The sequence below is a fragment of the Bactrocera oleae genome, chromosome 3 (genome assembly GCF_042242935.1).
Source record: "Bactrocera oleae isolate idBacOlea1 chromosome 3, idBacOlea1, whole genome shotgun sequence".
Classification (NCBI taxonomy): Eukaryota; Metazoa; Arthropoda; class Insecta; order Diptera; family Tephritidae; genus Bactrocera; species Bactrocera oleae.
In genome coordinates, this window is record NC_091537.1 from 63550058 (window position 1) to 63574989 (window position 24932).

General features: G+C 32.5%; 2 protein-coding genes across 3 annotated transcripts in view; one reads left to right on the top strand and one right to left on the bottom strand.

Moving 5' to 3' along the window:
* The first annotated feature begins 2204 nt into the window (after window positions 1-2204).
* vas (ATP-dependent RNA helicase vasa) overlaps window positions 2205-24932 on the top strand; it is an 89679-nt gene continuing 66951 nt past the window's right edge. Inside the window, exon 1 of one of the 2 annotated variants that reach the window (XM_036373965.2) lies at window positions 2205-2409. The gene's annotated coding sequence lies outside the window, so the exon portion shown is untranslated. The remainder of the gene's footprint in view (window positions 2410-24932) is intronic. The other variant, XM_036373960.2, reaches the window with a different exon arrangement.
* vig (vasa intronic gene) lies at window positions 21921-24916 on the bottom strand. The gene is made up of 3 exons (XM_014241689.3): window positions 24151-24916; window positions 23567-23818; window positions 21921-23484 (listed from the first exon to the last, which is right to left on the bottom strand). Exons 1-3 carry the CDS (start codon window positions 24770-24772, stop codon window positions 23087-23089), a joined length of 1272 nt encoding a protein of 423 aa, XP_014097164.1. The 5' UTR covers window positions 24773-24916; the 3' UTR covers window positions 21921-23086.

Below are 24932 nucleotides of genomic sequence, written 5' to 3' on the forward strand. Positions count from 1 at the left end.
CATCTTGACAATTTGAAATTAAGTTTTAAAAACATAGATTATTTCACGATAGCGAAATTTTCTTAATGCCACTTTACACACAGACTCTTTTGTAACCCAAACCGGTTTATTGTTGGCGAGGGGACGACGAGGAAAGACGAAGGGACCGTGCCACTCGTGTTCGGGTGGTACGCTTTGTGTTCTTGTTCGTAACAGCTCGCTGCTACCCTTTTCAGCATTCCTTTTCACTTTCAAATTTTTTGAATGGTTGCAAGAGCGCTCGGTTTCAAATGAATCTATACTATTCGTTCAGAAATTTGAATTCTGCTATCTATTTTTTGTATGTGATATGCAAATATGTATGCATAGAATAATAGAAATATTTTGAAAAATTGTAAATAAGGAGAAAATTAAGATACTCAAAGTTCAATTTTTAATTTTAATAACATACCGCATAACCGCAAAGAATTTAGTTCGAATGTCATTTTATTTAAAACAAGAATTGTAACTAATTCAAGGATGTTTTATAATAAATAGAAAAAAATATGGAATAAAAAAATTATGGGATTTTAATACTTAAAGATTAGGAAATTCCTGTTATTAATTTAGCCTTGAAAATATTAGTAGCGGGTATTCAATACATTCTGGTGGATTAGGGAATTCCCGACTTAAATATTTCTTTGAAACTATTAAGCGGGTAGGTATTATGCATATTGTTCTACCATATTCATGGTAATTCATTGTAAGCAAAATGTGAGACCATCATCCCAACATACAAATGAAATATGCAACACGCTCTAAGTGTTGCGCAATCGAACCGCACAAATGTTTGCGAAAATTTTATGAAAAGGAATGACAGAAAAACTCGATTTAAGTTGCTGGACTCTTTTTGCTCGTGTGATTGCACAGAGCGACACCAAAAGAGAATTTGCCGATAACGAGGGTCAAAAGAGTCCCAAGGTAAAAGCACACTTATCTGCAAATGGCGGGTTGAGAGAAGCTTCTTGAACGTTTTGAAGACGGCAGCGACTATCAAACAGCTGATGAACACAACTTCGTTGCTGCCGTACTAAAACTTTTCATTTGAATGAAATTTATATATATTGTTCAAAGGGAAATTATTTGTGAAAAAAATAATTAAATGGTCGATTCATTTTCTTTAAATTATCAATTGTTATTATGATATATCAGAGCTATTATATGCTTCTGTTGGTAAGATAACGTCAGTCTTGTTAGAGCTTTGAATAATTTTCCTTTCTACACATTAAGGGCATCACTACAGCTACCGATTGTCGTCGGCAATAGTAGAAATAGTTTTAAGTTAGCGACAGCGACAACTGTAAGCCTGCTGCTGTGAAGTCGTGATATTGTCTAAACTATGCCCATAAAGGCGTTTGTATTTTAATATTTGACAGATGCCTGTCGTGTGTCGCCTTCATTGTGTTTCATGCATTGCGAATGCCATGGTCGATAAAATATGAGTTAGTAAACATTTTGCAAATGCGTGAGTTGAAGTTTAAAAATGTTTTAAAGAATAACTTATGTGATTGCTATGCATTAATTTAAATAAACTCAACATTTTAATAAAATAATTTTAAATATTTTAGTAATTTTCTTAACTTTATTATATATTTATAGTTTTAAGTTCAAAATGATGACGAATAGCGCTTAAATTGAATTGAAGTTGGATAATACGGCAAAATTACGATTTAAAATATATTTAATTACACTGTACACATTGAAATATATCCAATATATAGTTTTATATACTTCAAAAATTACTTGGCACAGAGTGTTAGGAGATTTGTGTGTGTTTGTGTTTACATTTATGGCAAATACTATGCAGAAAGGAGTTGGACTCAAAAGAACTATGAACACCGCGGCTTTTAACCGAGGATTTTGAAGCGCGGCCGCAGGCCGCCAGTGCAGCAAGGAGTTCGACGCGAAAGAACACGTGCAAAATGTGTTAAACATATTGAAATAGCCTGCATTATTTTTAATTTTTAAATACAAATACTCGAGGCTGGTATATGTGTATACATTTTTAATCCTGACGACCTCCTCTTTCCGCCCATACTATCAAATCGCGGCACCAAAGAAACCGTAACCGTGCCGGTAATATATAATAATTTCAAAATACATGAAAAATTATAATTCGAATATTACCTTTCTTTCAATTATTTGACATCTTTAACATTGCGAAATAGGATTATATGTTATGTCAATATTTCTTGAGATGGCAACCGTGAGCAATATGTGCGAAAAGCATTTTTCGAAGCTTTTTCAACAAAATGTATTTCGAACATGCGACTATTCTCCATTTAACCGTTGAAGTCGTAGTAAAGGAATTATCGCGGATTATTCAAAAAAGTGTACAATCCTTTTAAATTTCAAGTTTTTTTGGTTGATATATTTCCTGTTGAGTAAAAGGTACGTTATTTTTAACGTTATTCATTAAAAAAGTTCTTTATAAACAAAAATAACACGAGGTAATGGCTCTTATAGTAAAAGTAGGTCAATAAGGGGTTTACAAAACGAAAGCATATTTAAAAATATAACATCTTTGAAAATTCTTCCCATTTTTAAAGATGTTTGATTTTCCCATAACCAAAATTTTTTATTATATTAGTCATTATCAATATGAAAGTACCTGCTAAATGTCGGTTCTTTTACAACTATTACAACAACAACTGCCTAAAAAGATAAAACTTTTTAATAGCATGGGTATCTATGTGAAATAAAAAGTGATAGGCTGTACCAACTTTAATTTTAGAATCTGTGGATAAGCTAAATGTAAAAAATAAAGGATAACTTACAATAGCATCCACTGAATTCGAGTTTAAAATGTGAATAATATACACTTAGTTGCCGCTGAGGGTAAATTGTAGAATAGCGTCCCCCGAATTCGGGTTAAAATTGTTATGTACGGATAGAAAAGGTTTTCCAGATGCAGAAAATATTTGCATTTATAGTCACAAATTCAACTATTTAAAGTTTTTCTTCGTTTTATGATTTTTCATTACAGATTTTTAGCTCTTTTATCCACTAACACTTCTCTAATTAGTTTCCCCACATTTTTTTTTATATGAAATAGTGCAAAAATAATTTTTATTCAATATATAACTTTTGTTTCATTCTTTTTATCAACATAACAACCAAAGGTTTGCATTCTAACAAATAGTCAATGTTACCTTATCTACATATTTTAAAAAGGAATCAACAAGAATAAAGAAAACATAATGCCCCAATGGCAGGAAATAAATAACACATTTTAATTTTTCACGTAGAATTCCTTTGTTCCATTCCCTTCGGCCGCGCTTCAAAAATAAAATAAGGTAAATGTATAGTTTAGGTCCTCCAACGAAGGAGGGAAATTAATTTTTTTTTAATCTTATTTTTGAGCGGAAAGTCAAAGAATTTTTACGAAAAATTCAAAAAATTGCACACTTCGCACTTGTAATTTTCCGTGGTAACTCCTTGTGCACTGGCGGCATTAGGCCGCGCTTAAAAAAAAGGGTGGTCTTTAGTTTAGCATCCCACGATTTCAGGGTTAAGAGGGGTATGGATAGAGGAGATTCTCCAGATCACGAATATATATAATTATTGCCGCCGGAAACTTATAGTTTTCGAGATATTTGCATTTTAAGTTGAAAATTTCACAAATTTCATTTTACAATTTCTCGATTTATGGTTATCTTTTCTTTTATATTATGCACTTATCATACACTAACTTTTCACTTCAATGTTTCTACATATTTATTTTATATTAAATATTTCAGTATTTGCTTTAAATAAGCATTTAATTTTTACACAATTTTCGTAATATGAACAATAACAAATGGGTTCCATGTTGTCATATAATAAGTGTTGCCATATATATTATACATATATATATATATATAATAAAATGAAATTTGTGAAATTTTCAACTTAAAATGCAAATATCTCGAAAACTATAGTAGTAACTAGTTTCCGGCGGCAATAATTATATATATTTTTGTTGTTAAGCGGCATAATTCTGTAGAATTCAGATCAATTAGATGCAATTACACGTTCAACGAGAAAAAAAAAATCTTGTAAAAAAAAATACTGAAGAAATGTAACAGTCACGATTTCTTTACGTCGCGATCTGATGGTATGGACGAATGGAGGAGATCGTCGAACTCCTTTCTCCACTGGCGGCCTTCGGCCGCACTTTAAAACAATAACCTTGGTCGGTCCAACACCGAAATTTGTGAAACTCCTCACATGATTATGAATTTTGTTTTGACGGTATAATCCTTATTTTTTTAACTTTATTTTTATTTACTTGCAAAATATGGTAACTCTTATTGTTTTGCTTGCATGCAACCATGCTTGTTATTGTACGAATAAATGGATTTGAACCAAAGTTAAATATTGAATTAAAATTAGTTTTGCACTATTTAATAACAAAAATGTGTAGAAACGAATTAGTAAAGTGTTAGCTCATATAAAAGTTAATAATATAAGTGTTGAATTTCACGGTTGATATTACGTTCTTTTCGGCAAGTGCTTGATTTCTTGTCATCCAAATTTTCGTTGATTTTTTCTTTTCAAATACCTCAAATTCGATTTCGTCGCTACAAATAAAATTTTTCCAAAAATAAATGTCTATACTCATACTTTTTAGCAAAGTTTAAGCGCTTCGATTGCTTGGTTTTTGATATCAAAATTTTCATCCGCGGAACTCGACGATGGAGACTGTTCGAATGTAATGCCGACGAATTGTGACTTCCTGCCACACCTGATGTTTCCGAAATATCTTTTGCTAATTTCGCAGCACTTTCCGAAGCAATTTTTTTACACTCCGCAAAATTGTCCTTGATTCAACATCATTTAGTCGCTTTGGTTTAAATCGGAACGACTTTCCTATTTTCCATATTTTTTTTGGTTTTTTTTTTCAATGCTTTTTTTCACAGTATTGTGTCATCTATTAATAGCAGAACCAATTTCGCGCAACATTTTCCTTTTGATATTTTAGCGCAAGCTCGAAATCAGAAAAGTATTAATCGGTAGTAAAGACATGCTCAAAGATGTTATTGCAGAAGAATGGCAGAAAATTGTACCGATTGCAACAGCAAATCTTGTCTATCAATGGCACGTCGTTTACAAGCCGTAATTAGAGCAAATGGAAGCACATAATTACTAAAAATTTGTTTAGATCACTTATTGTTCTTTTGTACACTTACTTTTGACGCCAGAAAAATGAAGTATTTTAAGTTTATTTAGAAGTAAAAAATATAAATTGTTACACCGTATCACTTAGCAAAGACTTAAATAAACTAAGCAATGTAATAAACAAGTGTATGTATATGTATATAGTTGCCGCTGACTTGTGGTTTTTGACTATTTAAAGTGCGTGTTTTTTTGTTTAGTAACGAATTTTATATTTATATTTTTAACTTTTATATCCACTAATTCGTTTCTACACATTTATTTTTATTAAATTATTTATTTTATATTAAAGGGTGCAAAAATTACTTCAATTCAATATTAGCCTCCCCCGAAATCTTGTTTAAAATGAATATGTACGAATAGAGGAGGTTCTCCAGATTATGAAGACTTATATCTTTGAGATATATGCTTTAAAGTTCGTGTTTCTTCGATTTATAGTGGATTTTACACTTATATTTTACTTTTTATATCCACTAACTCTTTAATAATTCGTTTCTACACATTAGTTTTTTATTAAATCGTGCAAAAATAACTTTAATTCAATATAGAGTAAAATCTTAAAACAAATACAATATCCCTCATATAATTGACGCCCGGTCAATGCTGATGTTGAGGTGCAAAAAAAAGAAGGTGATCCTTCAAAGCCTCTTCAGTTCTCGAAGTTTTAAAATACATACAAGAAAACTAACTTTGAACATATTTTTATTCAAAAAACAAGTTTTTGGGTGAATTAGGGTATATGGAATAGCACGTTATTTCACATATACAGATTGAACAATATACAAAAAAATTACAAAATTCTCAAGGCAACATTTTCAAAATGTAAGCAACGATATCTAAATATGTGAAGGCTAGTGGTGCATATAAATATACAATAATATGAGCTTTTGTGGTCTTAAAAACATTGGCTGCCAGTGTATCACCGGTGATCACGACAAAAAACTTCCGTTCCCACGACAGTCGGGTCTACGTAACCGGAGCGGGCCCGGATTTATTCCGGCCAAGGACTGTCAACTCGGTAGAATTCTGCCGCTACAACAACAACAACAACAAAAAACTAACACCAGGTGCCACGCAAAAAAATACACATGCGTTTTGAATTTTAAGCGTTAGGGTAGTTTTTCGTTGTAATCATTGGCAGCCAATGTGTTAAGTTTATTTATTTTTTGTTCTGTTTTTGTTCTTTTGTTTTATTATTTAATATCATTACTAAAAACTAAATTAATACTTAAAGTGCACATATGAATTTGTTTTAATTGATTAGGTTGTCCAATTAAGCGGGATTCCTGTAATGGAACGAATTGTTCAATTAAAAGAGGATTGATTAATTGATTCCCTGGTTAATTGACCCAAAAATTGTACTATTTTTGAAGTGCAGTTATCCAGGGGATACTGTACTAGAATGATAGTTTCGAAAATAAATTATTACATTTCTGGTTAAAAAGTAATTTTTATACTCTCGCAACTTGTTGCTACAAAGTATAATAGTTTGGTTCACCTAACGGATGTTTGTATCACCTAAAACTAATCGAGTTAGATATAGGGTTATGTATATATAAATGATCAGGATGAAGAGACGAGTGGAAATCCGGGTGAATGTCTATCCGTCCGTCTGTGCAAGCTGTAACTTGAGTAAACATTGAGATATCTTTATGAAACTTGATACACATGTTTTTTGGTACCGTAAGACGGTTAGTATTGCAGATGGAATCGGACCACTGCCACGCCTAAAAAACGCCATTAATCAAAAACAAATAAATTGCCATAACTAAGCTCTACAACAAGATACAAGACTCTTATTTGGTATACAGGATCACATTAGGGAGGGGCATCTGCAGTAAAATTTTTTTTAAAGGGCGTGGTCCCGCCCCTTAATAAATTTAATGTGCATATCTCCTATACCACTGAAACTATAATAACAAAATTCACTCGGAACAAATGTTTTTAGCATCTCTATCGACGGTGTGAATATGGGTGAAATCGGCGGACAATTCCGCCCACTCCCCATATAACGGTACTGTTAAAAACTACTAAAAGCGCAATAAATCAAGCACTAAACACGCTAGAGACATTAAATCTTATCTCTGGAATGGTATGAAATGACTTTATAGGAAGCGCGTTCAAAATAAGGCAATGGGTGTGCCACCGCCCACTTTTAGGTGAAAACCCATATCTTGAGATCTGCTTAACCGATTTCAACCAAATTGTACATAATATTCTTCTCATATTTCTATGTTATAGTACGTATAAATGGGCGAAATCGGATTACAACCACGTCTATTTCCCATATAATATCATTTTAAATTCCATCTGATTTTTTCACTTTCCAGTATGCAAATCAAGCAACAATGATTATATCGGCGTAAAAGTTTGCGTGAATAATACGTTTAAAGTATGCCTTGTGACCAATAATTATCTAAATTGAACCAAAAGTGCCTATAGTTGACTTTTTACCGAAAATATCGGTCAACATAGAACAAGAAGGCAAGATCCACAAAGAAATCTAAAACGAGTATACCATTTGACTTTGCGACAGTATAAAATGTTCGGTTACATCCGAACTTAGCCCTTTCTTACTTGTCTGAATTTGCTTGTCTCAAGCAAGCAAGTTTTAAAGCAATTTGTTATGTTAATTTTTTAAATGTACCTTCAGCTTTTAAATAAGTTTTGCAGTTATAAAATATATCATCTTTTTATAGGATATCTTTCTGCCATAACTGTTTTAATATATAATATTTATAAAACGATTTCTAAATGTAATCCGCAAAACTTTTGACCACATTGTATTTATTTTGCCAATGAAAAATCCATATTATAATAACAACAAAAGAACCAGTGCAATTAATATTATTGAATTCAATAAAACTTGTGAAATTATAAATTGAAATTTTTTTTTAAAGTTAAAATGCTAAACTGATTTAGAACGTTTTAAAATAAAACTAGTTGAATAAAAATTTAATTATTGAATATTTTTACAATAAATAATTAATACAAAAAAAAACATACATAAACAATTTAGTGCACAGTATACAGTTAAAATTAATTTTAAATCGAAACATTGCGTGCAAAAAATTGTGAAACGAGTTTTCTATATAACAAAGTTTATTTTTCTCCCCTTAAGTTTCTCTATAAGACAGGAGTTACTTCGGAGCGTGCTTCCCCTTACGCAAAAAATTGTTAATCAATAATGTCAAAAACTTATTGTTTTTTATTTATTAATTTCTTGTTTACAGTTTACTGACTTTGTGTGATTTTGAAGTTTTTGAAACATTAGCAAAAACCGGTAGTTATGCATAATGTTTATTTGGGTATTTGGTATATAAGAGAATAACGGAGTAAACCTTATTGAAAATTTAGGGCATAAGAATAAAGTTAATATCTACATGTTGGCTATTTTTCAATTAACATCTTAAACCAGACATGCAAATTTAAATTTTATTTCTGGCAGGGCTTTAGAATATAAACTCTTGAATTCGGGGTTAAAGACATATTATTATTATTATTATTAATATTTATACGTATAAAAATACATACGGACTTTTTCGGAAATGCTGTAAATGCTAGCAGCACTGCGCAGTTTGCACTGTTGATTTTATGCTGATTGATGCCCTTCATGAAACTGCTAAAAACTGCGCATTTAAAAATTTGCATTTTCAAACATAAAAATGTGTGAGACAGCAAAACTTATCGATTTCTATTAGAAAGGGACAAAAAGAGAATGAATTGTGTAAAAGCCAAGAAAAAACGTTAACTTCGGTTTCACCGAAGCTATAATACCCTTCACAAATACAAAGGTTCCTTACAAGAGCTTGATTCCGATTGTTCAATTTGTATGGCAGCTATATGATATAGTGATGAGATTGCATTATTGCCTTAAAGAATAATCCATGCCAAATTTCGTGAAGATACCTTGGCAAATGAAAGAGTTTTCCATACAACCACTTGATTCCGACCGTTTAGTTTGTATGGCAGCTATATGCCCTAGTGATCCGATCTACAATTTCTTCGAAGATTACATTATTGCCTTAGGAAATAACTTATGTTAAATTTCGTGAAGATATTACGTCTAATAAAGAAGTTTCCCATACAAGTACTTGATTCCGATTGTTCAGTTTGTATGACAGCTATGTATATGATATAGTGGTCCGAATCGTTACAACAAATCAGCAGCATCTTAGTGAGGAAAGGACAGGTGTAAAATTTCAAATCAATAACTTAAAACCTGAGGGACTAGTTTGTACATATACAGACAGACGGAAATGGCTCATCATGCTGATCATTTATGTATAAATTTTATAGGGTTTCCGACGTTTCTTTCTGGGTGTTACAAACTTAATACAAACAAGTAAGGAAGGGCTAAGTTCGGATGTAACCGAACATTTTATACTCTCTCAAAGTCAAATGGTATACTCGTTTGAGATTTCTTTGTGGATTGACTGATATTTTTGGTAGAAGGTCAACTATAGGGACTGGGGTCCACATATTTAGTACTTAGAGGCTTGAACAGTTTTGGTTCGATTTAGACAATTTTTGGCCACAAGGTGGCAAACTTTTACCCCGATATAATCATTGTTGCTTGATATGCATAGTGGAAAGTGAAATAATCAGATGGAATTGAAATTTCGCACTATGACATAGAAATATAAAAAAAACGTTATACACCGAATTTGGTTGAAATCGGTTAAGCAGATCCCAAGATATGGGTTTTCACCTAAAAGTGGGCGGTGCAACGCCCACTGTCTAATTTTGAACGCGGTTCCTATAAAGTTATCTCATACCATCCCAGAGATAAAATTTAATGTCTCTGGCGTGTTTCGTGCTTGATTTATCGCGCTTTTAGTAGTTTTTAACAGTACCGTTATATGGGGAGTGGGCGGAGTTGCCACCCGATTTCAACTATTCAACACACCGTCAATAGAAGTGCTAAAAACATTTGCTTCCAGTGAATTTTGTTATTATAGCATTAGCGGTTTAGGAGATATGCACATTAAACCTATTAGGGGCGAAACCACGCCCACTTAAACAAAAATTTAACTGCAGATGCCCCTCCCTAATGTGATCCTGTGTACCAAATAACAGTCTTGTATCTTATTGCGGAGCTTAGTTATGGCAATTTATTTGTTTTTGATCAATGGCGTTTTGTGGGCGTGGCAGTGGTCCGATTACGCCTATCTGCAACCGTCTCCCGGTAACAAGAAACATGTCTACCAAGTTTCATAAAGATATCTCAATTTTTACTCAAGTTAAAGCTTGCACGGACGGACAGACAGTCTCCCGGATTTCAACTCGTCTCTTCATCCTGATCATTTATATATACAGCTGTGTTCACAAAAATAGCAGTGCGAGAAATGCAATCAAGTAATGTTATTTTTTTTCAAGTTCCGTTACGATTATTCCAACGTCGACGCATTGTTGTTGTAGAATGGAATGTGTATATGGAAGAAACGAAAAAATCCCGTTAGACTAGATATTTAAGTAAATGAACAACTCTTTTTGCTAGAAGCACCAGTCTTTGGATGTTCATTAAAATAGCACTGCGTATTATGATAAGCCAAAAAAATTTTGTTAAGACGTTTAATTGATAAAAAGTAAGTGGTTTTGTGTTAGTGACTATTATTAACATTAGAAAACACTAAAATAAATTTATATTTTTTAACTTAGTGGGCACGGCCAAACATTATACTCCTGAAAAAAGAAATATTATAGTTCAACTAAGAAACCTGTGAAAAACATATAAAGACATCCAAGAAATATGTGGATGTTCTGCTAAAATGATTCATAATGGTTTAAACTATAAAGAAATGCCCGAAAGTCGTGGTATCCAACGTAAAACCACGCCTCATGAGGACCGATCTATTGTGCGATATAGCAGGGCGCAGCCTTTTGCATCGTCCAGCAAGATAAAAAATGACTTAAGCTTGAATGCCATCTACGAAATGTTCCACTGTTAGCCACCAGACATGTCAAAGCACGTTGGGAGTTCGCCAAAAGTCACCTTAACCGGCCCATTACAAAGTGGCGAAATATTTTATGGAGTGACGAAAATAAAATTGTGTTATTTGGTGGAAAGGGCTTCAGACAATATGTCAGACGTCCACCTAACACAGAGTACGATCCTAGGTACACTTTGAAGTCAGTTAAACACGGCGGATTGAGTATTATGGTATGGGCATGTTTTTCTTACAGTGGAGTGGGCCCTATATTTATGATTGATCGAAGCATGGATCGATCTGTATATGTTAACATATTAGAAAATGTTATGTTTCCTTATGCCAATTGGAAAATGCCACTAAAATGGACGTTTCAATAAGATAACGACCCCAAACATACAAGCAAACTGGTCAAAAGCTGGATGGCATCAAAGCGGATCGATCTTATGTCATGGCCTGCGCAGTCTCCGGATTTAAATCCAATTGAAAACCTATGGGGAGATGTTAAACGATATGTTCCAAATACAAATCCAACATCTCGATCACAGCTTTGGGAGCTTGTTCAAAAATCATGGGAGCGGATCCCTGTCAAGCGCTGCCAGGACTTGGTGGATTCTATGCCTCGCAGATGCCTGGCCGTAATAAAAAATAATGGGTACACGACTAAGTACTAACCCAAGCAAACAAATTAAAATAGTTTTTTGGAGTTTAACAATGTTTTTTTCAACTAATTCCACTGTTTTCATTACTCACTGCTATTTTTATGAACAGCACTTTTTTGTTAAAATTAATAATGTAAAAAAAATTAACATTTTGAATAATAAATTGATTTGTTTTTGTTTAAAATAATCACAAAGTTAAAACAAAATTAAATTTGTGAACATTCATTTACTTTTTGATATATAAAATTAAGTTTAAAGTTGCAGCTCATGAGCACTGCTATTTTTATGAACCCAGCTGTATATAACCCTATATCTAACTCGATTAGTTTTAGGTGATACAAACAACCGTTAGGTGAACAAAACTATTATACTCTGTAGCAACAGGTTGCGAGAGTATAAAAATAAATTTATATATTTAATAGCGAGTAGCTTTAAAGTCGAACGAATTATTTCAATTTACATTTTAGCTTAAATGCTATATTCCTGGTTTCGTATTTAAATTCCATTGGCAATGTATTATATTATACAATCTTAATCCTATATAAAACAATGACTTTGGTGCTTCAGCACTATGTTTATACTTAATTCTAAAATTACAGTTGTTTCTTATTTCATATTTTTGTGATTCAACATAAGTATTCAATCTTTTCCGTTAAATATTGTGGTGCATTTTGATTTTTAGCTTTGTGGACTGTTATAAGAGTACTTAGTTCAAGTTCTTTGGTATTAAACCATTTTAAAGTTTCAAGCATAACTTATATACTATGTATATATATGTATGTAATAGTAAAACGATATTCAAAAGTTAGTTTATTAATAACGTTATATATATTTATTACTATCATTATAAACATATTTTTGTAAATCCTTCCAAAGAATGCTAATTTTTTCCCTATCTTCCTACACATATATTCGAAATTGTCGTTTAATTTTAATTCACTATCTATAATTACTCTGATATATTTAATATGTTTTCTATGGCTTTATTTTTTATTTTGAATTCAAAAGAGCTGTTAAAATTTTATCTCCATAATTTTTGTCTTCTCTTCATTTTATTTATTGTAAGTTAATTAATTTTGGACCAATTACGAACTATTCACTTAACAGTACATTTCGACACTTCTCTTCATTTTCTCCTTCAGCATAAATTAACGTATCTATGTCATTTATATACAAAATAAGTTGTATGTGTCCAAGAATTGAACCTTGTGGTACTCCTTTCTCCAACCTTTCCCAGTCTGATATCTTACCGTTTACTTTTGTCCTTTGGTATTTATTTTTAAAATATGACTTAAACCATTCAAGTTTCATTCTCTGAATCCCATATTTGCTCATATTTTTATCAAAATCTTCCTATGAATAAATTCAAATGCTCTTCTGAAGTCCAAATACTGCAATAATTTTGTACGTGTCCCACCTGACTTCCCTTCATCAATAATATAATTTATTGCTGCTTCACATGACTGATGCTTGCGAAAGCCCGATTGGAATTTCAAAAGAAGATCGTTGCTCTCCATATATTTTTTTTGACAACACTTTCTAAAACTTTTTCTAACATATTTTTTAATGTATTAATGAGTCTTAAAGTCTTCAACCTTCTTTGTTATACTCTCGCAACCTGTTGCTACAGAGTATAATAGTTTTGTTCACCTAACGGTTGTTTGTATCACCTAAAACTAATCGAGTTAGATATAGAGATATATAAATGATCAGGATGAAGAGACGAGTTGAAATCTGGGTGACTGTCTGTCTGTCCGTCTGACCGTCCGTGCAAGCTGTAAATTGAGTAAAAATTGAGATATCTCTATGAAACTTGGTACACATGTTTTTTGGCACCGTAAGATTTGGTATTGCAGATTGGCTTAATCGGAGCACTGCGACGTCATTAACAAAAAAAATATTGATAACTAAGCTCCACAATAAGATACAAGACTATTATTTGGTATACAGGATCACATTAAGGAAAGTCATCTGCAGTTTGAATTTTTTTTTTAAGGTGGGCGTAGTCTCGCCCCCTAATATGTTTAATGTGCATATATTCTAAACCGCTAAAGCTATAATAATATTCTATCGACAATGTGAAAATGGATGAAATCGGGTGACAAGCCCGCCCACTCCCTATATAACGGTACTGTTAAAAACTACTATAAGCGCTAAACACCCTAGAGACATTAAATTTTATCTCTGGGATGGTATGATATAGGAAGCACGTTCAAAATTAGACAATGGGTGTGCCACCGCCCACATTTAGGCGAAAACCCATATTTTGAGATCTGCTTAATCGATTTCAACCAAATTCGGATAATATCCTTCTCATATTTCTATGTTATAGTCGGGAAAATGGGCGAAATCGGATTACAAAAACGCTTATTTTCCATATAACATCATTTTAAAATCCATCTAATTTTTTCACTTTCCACTATGCAAATCAAGCAACAATGTTTCTATCGGGGTAAAACTTTGCGTGAATAATGCGTTTAAAGTATGCCACCTTATGACCAAAAATTTGCTATATCGAACCAAAACTGTTCAAGCCCCTAGGTACTGAATAATATATAGTTGACTTTTTACCGAAAATATCGGTCAATGGATAAGATATATAATTGAAATTCATATAATAAAATAAATAAATGAAACTCTCGATAATAGTATGCCTTTGTGTCAAAAATGGATTCAATCGGATCAGTACTTTCTTAAATATAAAATTTTGCCAAAACCTGAAGTAATTTTCCGGGCTTTGATCCTTACATATTGCGAGAGCATAAAATGTTCGGTTACACCCGAACTTAGAACTTCCTTACTTGTTTTTAAGTATTTTTATACCCTGAACAGTTTGCAACGAAGTTTGTAACGCCTAGAAGGAAACGTCGGCGCCCTATAAAATATATTCATAAATGGTCAGCATGATGAGCCATTCCGTCTGTTTGTATGTGTACAAACTAGTCCCTCAGGTTTTAAGTTATCGATCTGAAATTTTGCACCTGTCCTTTCGGACCACTATAGCATATAGCTGTCATATAAACTGAACAATCGGGATCAAGTACTTGTATGTGAAACTTTTATATTTGACGTAATATCTTCACGCATGAGTTATTTTCTAAGGCAACAATGTAATCTCCAAAGAAATTATTTAGATCGGATCACTATAGCATATAGTTGTCATACAAACTGAACAATCGGAATCAAGTGCTTGTATAGAAAACTCTTTCATTTGACGAGGTATCTTCACAAAATTTGGTATGGATTATTCTTCTCCGAAGAAATCGTATAGATTGGATGACTATTTCATATAGCTGCGTTCGGAGTAAAATGCTTTCATGGAAAACTTCTTTATTTGAAAAGGTATCTTCACAAATTTAGGCACAAGTTATCGTTTGAGGCCACAATGTATTCTCCGAAGAAATTGTTCAAATCAGATGACTATATTATATTGCTGCCATTCAAATTGAACCATCGGAATCAAGTTCTTGTAAGGAACCTTTGTGTTGGTAAAGGGTATATAGCTTTTAGTGCAACCGAAGTTAACGTGTTTTTTTGTTAAGCTTTTATTAAACCACTTGTTTATGTTACCATACCTTTTTATTCTATAACTTGTATTTACATCCAGCGAAATATTTATGAAGCCACTTACGTTAAGCTCAATAAAGAAAGAAAAACTGATAACTTGCTGTTATTTATTATTTTTTCAAATAAATATTTCATTCAAATAATGATATAGTTAGTTTTAGAAAAAAGAGATGATACAAGTTTTCGCAAATTATGTTTGTTTATTATGTTTTTATCATTATGTTTTTAATATTTAAGAGACAAATAAAATGTTTAATGAGATGTATGATCTCCATTGTTAGTAATAACCTCTTTCAGACGTCTGGGCACAGAATTAATTAAAGAATGGGTAACAGTTTGACCAACTGTTGCCTATTTTGCGAAAATTGCATTTCTAAGGCATTTTATATTATCAAATTGTCGTCCCTGTTCAGAAACCTTGGGATGATAACACAGGCCAAACGTTTTCCATAGGTTTTAGATCGGGACTAATTGCAAGCCAGTCGAGAAATTTAATATTCCGAGACAACAAGAAATTAAAAGTTATCTTGGAACAATGAATCGCTGAATTGTCTTTCTTGAGATTTCCCTCTGTAAGCTACCAAAATGATGCTATCTTCATGTTTAAATTTCATATTGTAAGTTAACTTATTTAATATTTTATTTTGAATGGGTACTTATCGCTTTAACAGCCGAATTAAAAGTGAAACTTAATTCTAAGCTTATAGTAATCACCAACTCAATATTTTAGGCGATGACAGCGCGAGACGTTGGCGGCGATGCACCCTATTAGTGTCGTGCTAATAGCGTCAATAAATTCCTTTAATTGTAGTTTGACATTCTTGTAGTGGGTAGCGGTAAACGCGGCGTGATACATTTTGCCGAATTTTATACCTGCATTCCTGATTATTAAGCATAGCACAGTACACTGTGTAACAAATTTTGTATTTTGTTAACTTGTACAAACGGAATTTCGGATGTATTGTAGCCGGAATTTAATTTTTGTCTATGTTCTCTTCAATTGCCTTTTTTATTTTATTTTCATTTTCACTTCTAGTAATTATTACGCCGTTTCTTCTTTTTACTGTGTTCGCGATACGTAAACGATTTGGATCAACATATTAATTTAAGTCAATTTGTGTTTTTAACTTATTTGTCTATTTTTAGATTTCACAATGAGTGGAATTTTTTTCCGAAACTTTAGTAACTCCTTTAATTTCTCAGCATATGTTTTTGAAAAATTGGGTTCTCTTTGATTTGTTGTAATTTTATTCAAAATATCATTGCTGATAATTTTTATTTTTGCCAACTTCAACTTCTTTACATATTTTCACACTATGTTTATTGAATTTTACCGCTACTTCATAAAATGCTTCTATTGTAGCATTGTTGTGTTACAAGATTTTTATACTTTGTTCATTTCATCCATTCGGTTTGTAATTCTATTCTCAACAGCCTCAAGTAAATGTTTTATTTCATTTTTATTTCTTACTAATGCTGCTTCGAATTAATTTTTATTTTATTAGGCTGTATTGGCTTACTTCACTTCATTTCACTCCTTGGCATCTTAATCAAATCTCTCCGAGTATAGTGCCTTTGCACATGTCCCACTCCATGAGGAAAGTTAAATTTGCAACAACTACGATAATAAAGACGGAAACTCTATTCCTAAAATACGTGCACAGCATTTGCCGTTCGCTGTACATATGTGTTAAAAGTTCATTTATTAATAGTTTAAGAGGTCGGTTTTGTTCATCTAATGGTTGTTTGTAACATCTAAATCTAATTATGACAGATAAAGTGTTATATATACTTTTATCATCAGGTGGTCGAGACGAGTTGAAATTTGGGTGACTGCCTGTCAGTCCATGAAAGCGTTGTAAAAAGCTAAATCCACCAGACTTGCTGAGAAGAATTCTTGCTAGCAACTGCTCCTGCTGTGTGAATATGGGTGAAATCAAAAACCAACCACGCCCACTCCCCATATAACGGTTATCAAGAAAACTATTAAAAGTACGTTTACTCAATAAATAAATGCGTCAGAGATATCTGATTTAACATCCTTAATGTTACGATGGAACTTTTAATCTTTGGTTGAGTTTATAACACATACACTGCGCTTCATCAGGTTAGCACATTTCAGATTTAAATAGTTTTAGGTAATTTCTATCAAAACTAAAGAAGCTATAATTCTAAAATTATTAGTGATTATTTACGAAATTTCTACCAAATAAAATAACAATTAGTGTTTCACCTTATTTTCATATATTTTAATAATTGTTTTTTTTTCGAAATCAACAAAAAAAAATATTTATCATTTGTGTTAATTAATTTAAACATTTTTATATTATTTTAATAATGAGTCGATTCCCCATTGTTGAGAATGGTATCTTAGCTCCGATTGGGTAGCGATTCGTACAATTTTCCGATGTAAAATAATTTAAGAAAATTTATGACAAAGCATTTTTAATACCTTCAACGAATTCGTCTTTAGTGGAATACTGCTGGCCAGACTCGAAAACTTTTTAAGGCAACCATCCCCACCCCCCAGGTGAGTAAGGCGCCCACTGCATTAAATCGACTTTTTATCCTTCACTCTGAGACTTAAACACCCGGGCAGTGTCAATCGGTTCTTTATCGTATCGTGCAAAGTTCCAAATAGATTTTGAAAATGGAGTAAAGCAGTTTCCGATACGTTTTTATAGGCGTTTGCATTCACATTAGTATTAAAAAATTGCAGTTCGCACCTACCATATTAGAAGATGGATCCCCACACCGTCAAACTGCTTACACTGCAACTGATGTCCCTACTTTCGAAGATCATGGAAATAATAATTGTATCAATCGGCCTTTCCAAATAGGTTTTTTATCATCTGAAAAGACAACATAGTACAAATTTTTCCTTTCGACAAATTAAAGAGAAAAGAGCACTTAAGCATATATAACAATTTGGTGTTAATACCTATTCAAACTCCGAAGATAAATGCAAATCAAATTAGTTGTGCTTACCTGATGACGCAAAAATAAAACACAATTTCGGCTAAAAAGAACGGAAAATATCAGAAACCAGTGATTGGTCATACGAAGATAAAAAACCAAGAAAATCACAAAACGATAAAGTAGCTGAAAGTTATTAACAGAAAAATCAGAAGCAATTGTTTTAGGCTCATGAAGGTTCTAACCGGGTGACGTACGTGTATATCACATTTAAGATTTAATGTATGGGCCATTCCATTCAAAAAATTTTTTCGTCCAAAACATTGTTTTGTGAGGCAAAATACTGGACACGTATTTTTTTATTTTGACTCTATGGAAAATTTTGGAGTTATGAATTTTCAAAATTTCAACGATCGAAGTAAGTATCCATAAACTTAGGCGACCATATTTGCCCCGTCAAAATCCGGGACGGTTCTTTTAGTAATTGATTTTTCCATATTATAATTCACTGAAAATCGCGACATAGCATTGGTGAGAGAGCAACACAATTTTATTCAAATCATTCTTTTTTTTCTAAGTCCGGGACGCTTAACTCGGAATCCGAACTGTCCCGGCCAAACCGAGACGAATGGTCAGCTAACTATAAACATTTTGGGTATACGAAGAAAGGTATTTCATTACAAAAATATTTAGCCGGTCTAACCCTTATGTTAGTAACCAACTTTACCGACTTTTTTTTTAGCAACCGTTTACAGGGGTACTTACGATCTGAGTATTATTATTATTTTGTTTCTTTTATTAAAAAAAATGTTTAGAAAAAATATTAATAGTCAGTGACAATTTAGAGAAAAAAATAACAACGTAGAATAAAAAAATAAATAAATAAATTTAAAAAAATGAACTCACAAATAGCTTTCTTTTAAGTTAAAAAATGACGATTTGAGAGCTTAAAATGAAATATTGAATTTTTTTTAAGCTATTCACACAAATACACCGCGGTGGGTACCCGGTTACTAACATAAGGGCTAATGTTTACGATTTTATCTCAACTTTCTAATGAGATATAGATTGAACTTTTTCATTTTTTTTTTTATAAACAAAGGTTATTTATGAAGGTTAAAGGATCGGTTACACCGGAACTTTGCTCTTCCTTACTTGTTATCATCAAATTCGAGTTATGGGCTTAGAAAAGAAAAATTCGCTGTTGGTGAATTCGTTATAAGCAGATGAAAACCGAATAAAAATTTAATTTGGGCGTAAAAAAATCTTAGGAAAGAAAAATTCGCTATAAGTGAATTCGTTATAACGAGAATGAAACATACTGAAAATTTCATGAAATTGCAATGCTTTAGAAATTAATTCGCTATAAAAAAAAAACTTCGTTGTACAGAAGTTCGTAATAGATAAGTTCGATTGTATTTAAAGAAAATATATGTATATAAACTTAATTCTTTTATTTTATTTATTTATGAACATTTCAACAATTGATTAATTTACCAAAATACAAAAAAAAGTAATTTTCTTTGAAAACTTCACATTTGTAAATATCTTTTAAATAATATTTTCTTCGTTAAATATTTTTTGTTGTGAAATTTTTTTTTATTATTTAGAATGTGTATTGTTGTACCATTATGATTAAACTAATATGTATAATTGTGCCTAAAAGCTGCATTCTTATAAGTGGACTGTAAAGTTGTCAATATCAGAAACTGAGGCATTTAAGCACAGCAACCTATAAACTTCATGACGAACGTACAAATTAATTAATATCTACTGAACGCAACGATTTGAAATTAAAATTCATATATTAAAATCAAACTAATTAACTCAAATGAGATATACTTGATATAAACTCAACCCAAGGCGCTAACATCAACCAGATCATCGGAAATCAGTATATTAGAGATATGAGGTTTAAACCAAGGTTGAAATGCATTATTTCTGATGAAAATTGTCCACTCAAACTTACTAAAATCTCACTTTTGACCAAAATAAATTTGCTAAGATATCTTAAATGTTGACCGATATATACGGTATAAAGGCTAAGTTTGCATATCTTGTATTAGGTATATGGATATAGGTGTAGTATTGATCCGATTTTATCTACTTTTGTCATTACGACATATTATCAAAAAAATGTTCTCTGAGTTTCATTAAGATACATCCTCATATGACCTATGACCAATATATAAAGTGTAAAGTCAACAGGATGCTTGAAAATCCTGGACTAATTATATGATTGATTGATTAATTTTGAGGTATACACCGCGACCTACGATCTATTGTGCCCTCCCCTAAGTCATATCGTGTCATCTAGTCCCAGCATATTGATAAATTCTAAAATTCTGCTGGGTGCTAGTGAGGCGATACAATCCCTGTGTGGAAACATGGATCCCAGGGCCTTGATTCTGCGTCTGCAGACTGCTGTGCAGTTCATCAGCAGATGTTCGGGGGTTTCCGGCTCTATGTCGCAGAACCGGCAGTTTGCAGAAGAGGCTATGCCCATGTTAAAGAGATGCTTCTTGAGCCTGCAGTGGCCGGTGTAGAACGCTACCAGTAGCCGGAATTTGTTCCTTGGGAGTCTAATTATATGGAAGACAGGATAATTTTTCACCTAATTTTATTTATTTGAGGCACAAAGATACACTGTTATTGGAAAAAGATTCTCCGAATTTCATTAAGATAACTAACATATTGACCGATATATATGGTATAAAGTCAATTCAGAGATCCTGTGCAAATTTGGTTGATATAGCTACATAAAACCTATTAGAGGGGACCACGTCCACTTTTTAAAGATTTTCGAGCCAAAGATGCCCCTCCCTAATACAATTTTTTGTACCAAATTAAAGTTTTGCAGAGCTTAGTTATGATACTTTATACGTGTTCGCTTATGGGTGTGACAATGATCCGATTGCATCCATCTAAAATACCTAACTTCAAGCCACATATGTATGTACTAAGTTTCATGACGATATCTCAATTTTCTATCTGGATTAGTTTTAGGTGATACAAACAACCGTTAGGTATATTATACTCTATTGCAAGATATTCCGAGAGTATAAAAAATATCTTTTAATAGCACTTATATGCTATAGTGCTACGATATAGGCGATTCCGACAGCTGAGCAGCTCTTTGGGAAGAAAAGAACGTGTGAAAAATTTTAGACCGATATCACAAAAATTGAGGCACTAGTCGCATTACACTGATCAGTTATAAACATATACTTTATAGGGTATCAGATGTTTCCTATTAGTGCTACAAACTTTGTTAGCCTGTGTACAATTAGTCTATTATAGCTTCTATTCCGAAAAATCCGTTGTTTCCACCACTATTGTATTTCGCAGTAGGTATACTGCATTCAGCTTAGTCTCCGGCCAAAATGGAAGAATATTTTGTAATAAAAAAAACTTTCTATTATATAATGATCAAAAAATGAGAGTGATTGCAAAAGAAAAGTTTTAAGTACTGGAGTGGATGTTGTTTCTATTATTTTTTTTTAACAGTGTTTTGTTGATAGACAATAATTTCAAATAATATACTGTAGTTTTAATTTCTGACTTTTTTGTTTCAAGAGAAATATGAATTTCAAAATACGCACTAATGGGTACTTTTGATTTTAATACAATTTATTATTGATGCTTCTTTAGAAGTGATGAAAAATGCTACTTTCATTAATTTTATCAAATAAGTTTTTATTTAAACGAGTTTTCGAACTTCTTTGGGTCAAAATACATTTCAAAAATTTTTATACCTTATGTATGTATGTATTTTCATACAATTTCTAATTGTAAGCAATTTTCACTGGTGTGATTTTTTTTAAGTTACAGAATGCAATTAAAATCTGTTTTTGTGTGTTATGCATCAACTACATTGAAAATGTATTTTTCTTAATATTTTGTAACTTTTTACTTGAAAGAAATAATTACTAATTAACATGACATACCTATAACCTTGTAGTTTATTAAGTTTGCTTGTTATTTTTTAATAGTAGTGTGAACTTTTATTTTCCTTTAAATTATTAGTGTTAATACAATTAAGAAAGTTACAATAAAATGATATTTGCTTTGCATGAGGGTGATAATGAGATGATAGTTTATTTGCTTCACTTCATGGATTTTATTCATGTGATCATATCAAATAATTTTGTTTATACGAACTTCTTAACGTAGTTCGGGGGTTGTTTTTGTTATTTCATATCATTTAAATTTTAACTGCTATAATTTTGCAAAACTGGAAATAGTTTTAAAAATAATGGAAAGTGAATATTCCTTCCACTTTCGCTATCATTTTGTAAAAAAAAAATTAATTTAATCAAACAACAAAAATATACACATTACTTAGCTAGCAGTGGGACTACTAGACTTTATATATACGACAAGTGCTATTGCATTGGCTATGCTAGTGTGGCTCTTGAAGTTATTATTGGTTAAAACGTTTTGACCTGAAAAATTGCTTCTCTTTTTGCTTGTTCATACGCTCTGGCGCTGTTGTTATTGGGCGGTTTATTTATTCTTGTTTTGGTCTTTTCCTTAGTATTATAGGACAATATATATATATGTATATATTTGAATGCATCAATTCAATAAAATGGTACTGAAAACAGAAGTGTAATATATAGCTTGTGATAGTTCATTAAACAGGATTTTAATATTTGTCAGCAGTTTCTGTTTCTTTTCTTCACTATATGATATTAAATTTGATGAAGCTTCAAACTTATTTTATTTCTTGATTCCTCATTTATTATTTGCTTCTTTAATTTCATTGTTTCATTAGTTGTTCTTTTTTTGTTTTGTTTTTTGATATTGCGTCCGCGCCACAAATATCCAGAGCTTTTAAGCCAATGTTGGGAATTGACGTTCGTCGTTGACTTTTGGTGCAACATTTTGTTGTCTAAAACCACCAAAGTTACGCTTTCCGCCTCTGCCTGCATTAACGCCGCGTCCACCACCTATTGGTGGTCGTTCGGTAGCATTGAAATTGGTGTTGGTGTTGGCATTGGGATTAGGGGCGCCACCTCCTGGACGAGATCCACGTCCACGTCCTCGTCCACCAAAACCAGCACCTCGGCGACCGTCATTGAAATTGAATTGTATGTCAAGTACACGTTGTTGACGTCCAACTCGCTGAGGGTACATGGCAGGATCGTATTCAAGTTCCTCTTCACTTTCATTTTCCTTTTTCTTATTATTGTTTAGAACTACCATTTTCTTCCATTGAGTTGTATCTTCACCTAAAAATGAATACACAGTTCATGAAATTAATTTTCCGTTTTAGGTATTCAGTTAAGAGTCACTTCTTTTTTTTACACTTACCTTCTCCAGCTTTACGAATATTGAAAGTTGGTTTGACTCGTTGTTGTTTTTGCGCCTTCCATTCATCCAGCGTTAATTCTTTGGTTTCTTCTTCGACCGGCGTTTGGTCAGGCTGTTCGTTACCAGACTCTTCAGCCTTATCGGTAACATTGCCACCCTCTACATCGCTCTTATTGACGTCATCGATAGCTTCTTTGACAGATCCCCAATTATGTGCGCCAGCACCATCACGTTTGTCAACTGCTTTTACACCTATGAAAAATATTTATTTTCTTACATTCTTTGATCTCCGCTTTGTAATATCAAATATTATTAAGATTCCGCTAATTCGAAGTAATTATATTTTTATGCAATAACAGTTATTGTGAAAAATAAAGATGGCTGATGGATAAAGTTCTTTAAGCCTTTATAACCTACTTCGTAAAAACATTGACATTTAGCACGTTTTGACATTGCTAATTCCATTGTTCTTGTATGTGAACATATATTTAATGTGGCTACATTTCTACAACACCAATACATATAAATTTATAAATTCATATATTCGAAGATATATTTATAAGGGAATATATTTTTACACTTACCAGTTTTATCAGATCCCGATTGGCGGTCGAATTCACGTTTTCCTCCACGATTGCCGCCTTCGAAATTGCGGTTACGTGGTGGTCCGCGATTATCGCGGTCCCGAAATTGTCGTGGTTGCTGCTGTGCTGAGCCATCAATTTGATTTCCAAAATTCCCAGTGTATCCATTTTCTCGAGCATTACGACGATTATTACGTTGTTCACGAGTTTCATCGTTTTGCTGTCTAAAATTTAAGTTTCTCGTGCCCTGTTGCTGTTGCCCACCTTGAACGACTTCACTAGCGGGACCAGTTCGTTTGCGATTGGTGTTAGTAGTTGACCCACCTTGTTTGCTAGTTCTATCCACAGTATTACCTGCCGGTGACTTCTTATTCGGTTCATTTTTGTTCAAGGCTGATGGCTTATTCTCTTTTTCAGCTTGGTTGGGTTTCTTATTCGATAGTGCCCTTGTAGGACCGTCGACATTTTGTTTATTCGATAACTTTGTAGAGGGTGCACTACCCCCACTGGCACCAGCAGTTTTAACCTGCTTTTTCGACTTGCTCGCAACATTATCTAATGGATCACTAACATCATCGTCCATGAACAAAAGTTCATAACGATTATTTCCAGAGCCATCCATAATTGGCGTTTTTGTGAATTATTTGTATACTTGCCTCTTGCTTTTTCTTTGCCAATTTCTTACAAATTTGAACTAACCTTAATTTCTGCTTTCTGCTGCACGATATTCAAGACTAAGAACACATGCCCAGCATTGAAAAAGCATGGTATACATATAAGAA

Bases quoted from the DNA above. Each gene is read 5' to 3' on its own strand.
- vig (XM_014241689.3), bottom strand. From the start codon at position 24,772: ATGGATGGCTCTGGAAATAATCGTTATGAACTTTTGTTCATGGACGAT. The intron at 23,819-24,150 runs GTAAGTGTAAAA...TATTTTTCATAG, and splicing joins ATCGGGATCTGATAAAACTG to GTGTAAAAGCAGTTGACAAA. The intron at 23,485-23,566 runs GTAAGTGTAAAA...ATTCATTTTTAG, and splicing joins TATTCGTAAAGCTGGAGAAG to GTGAAGATACAACTCAATGG.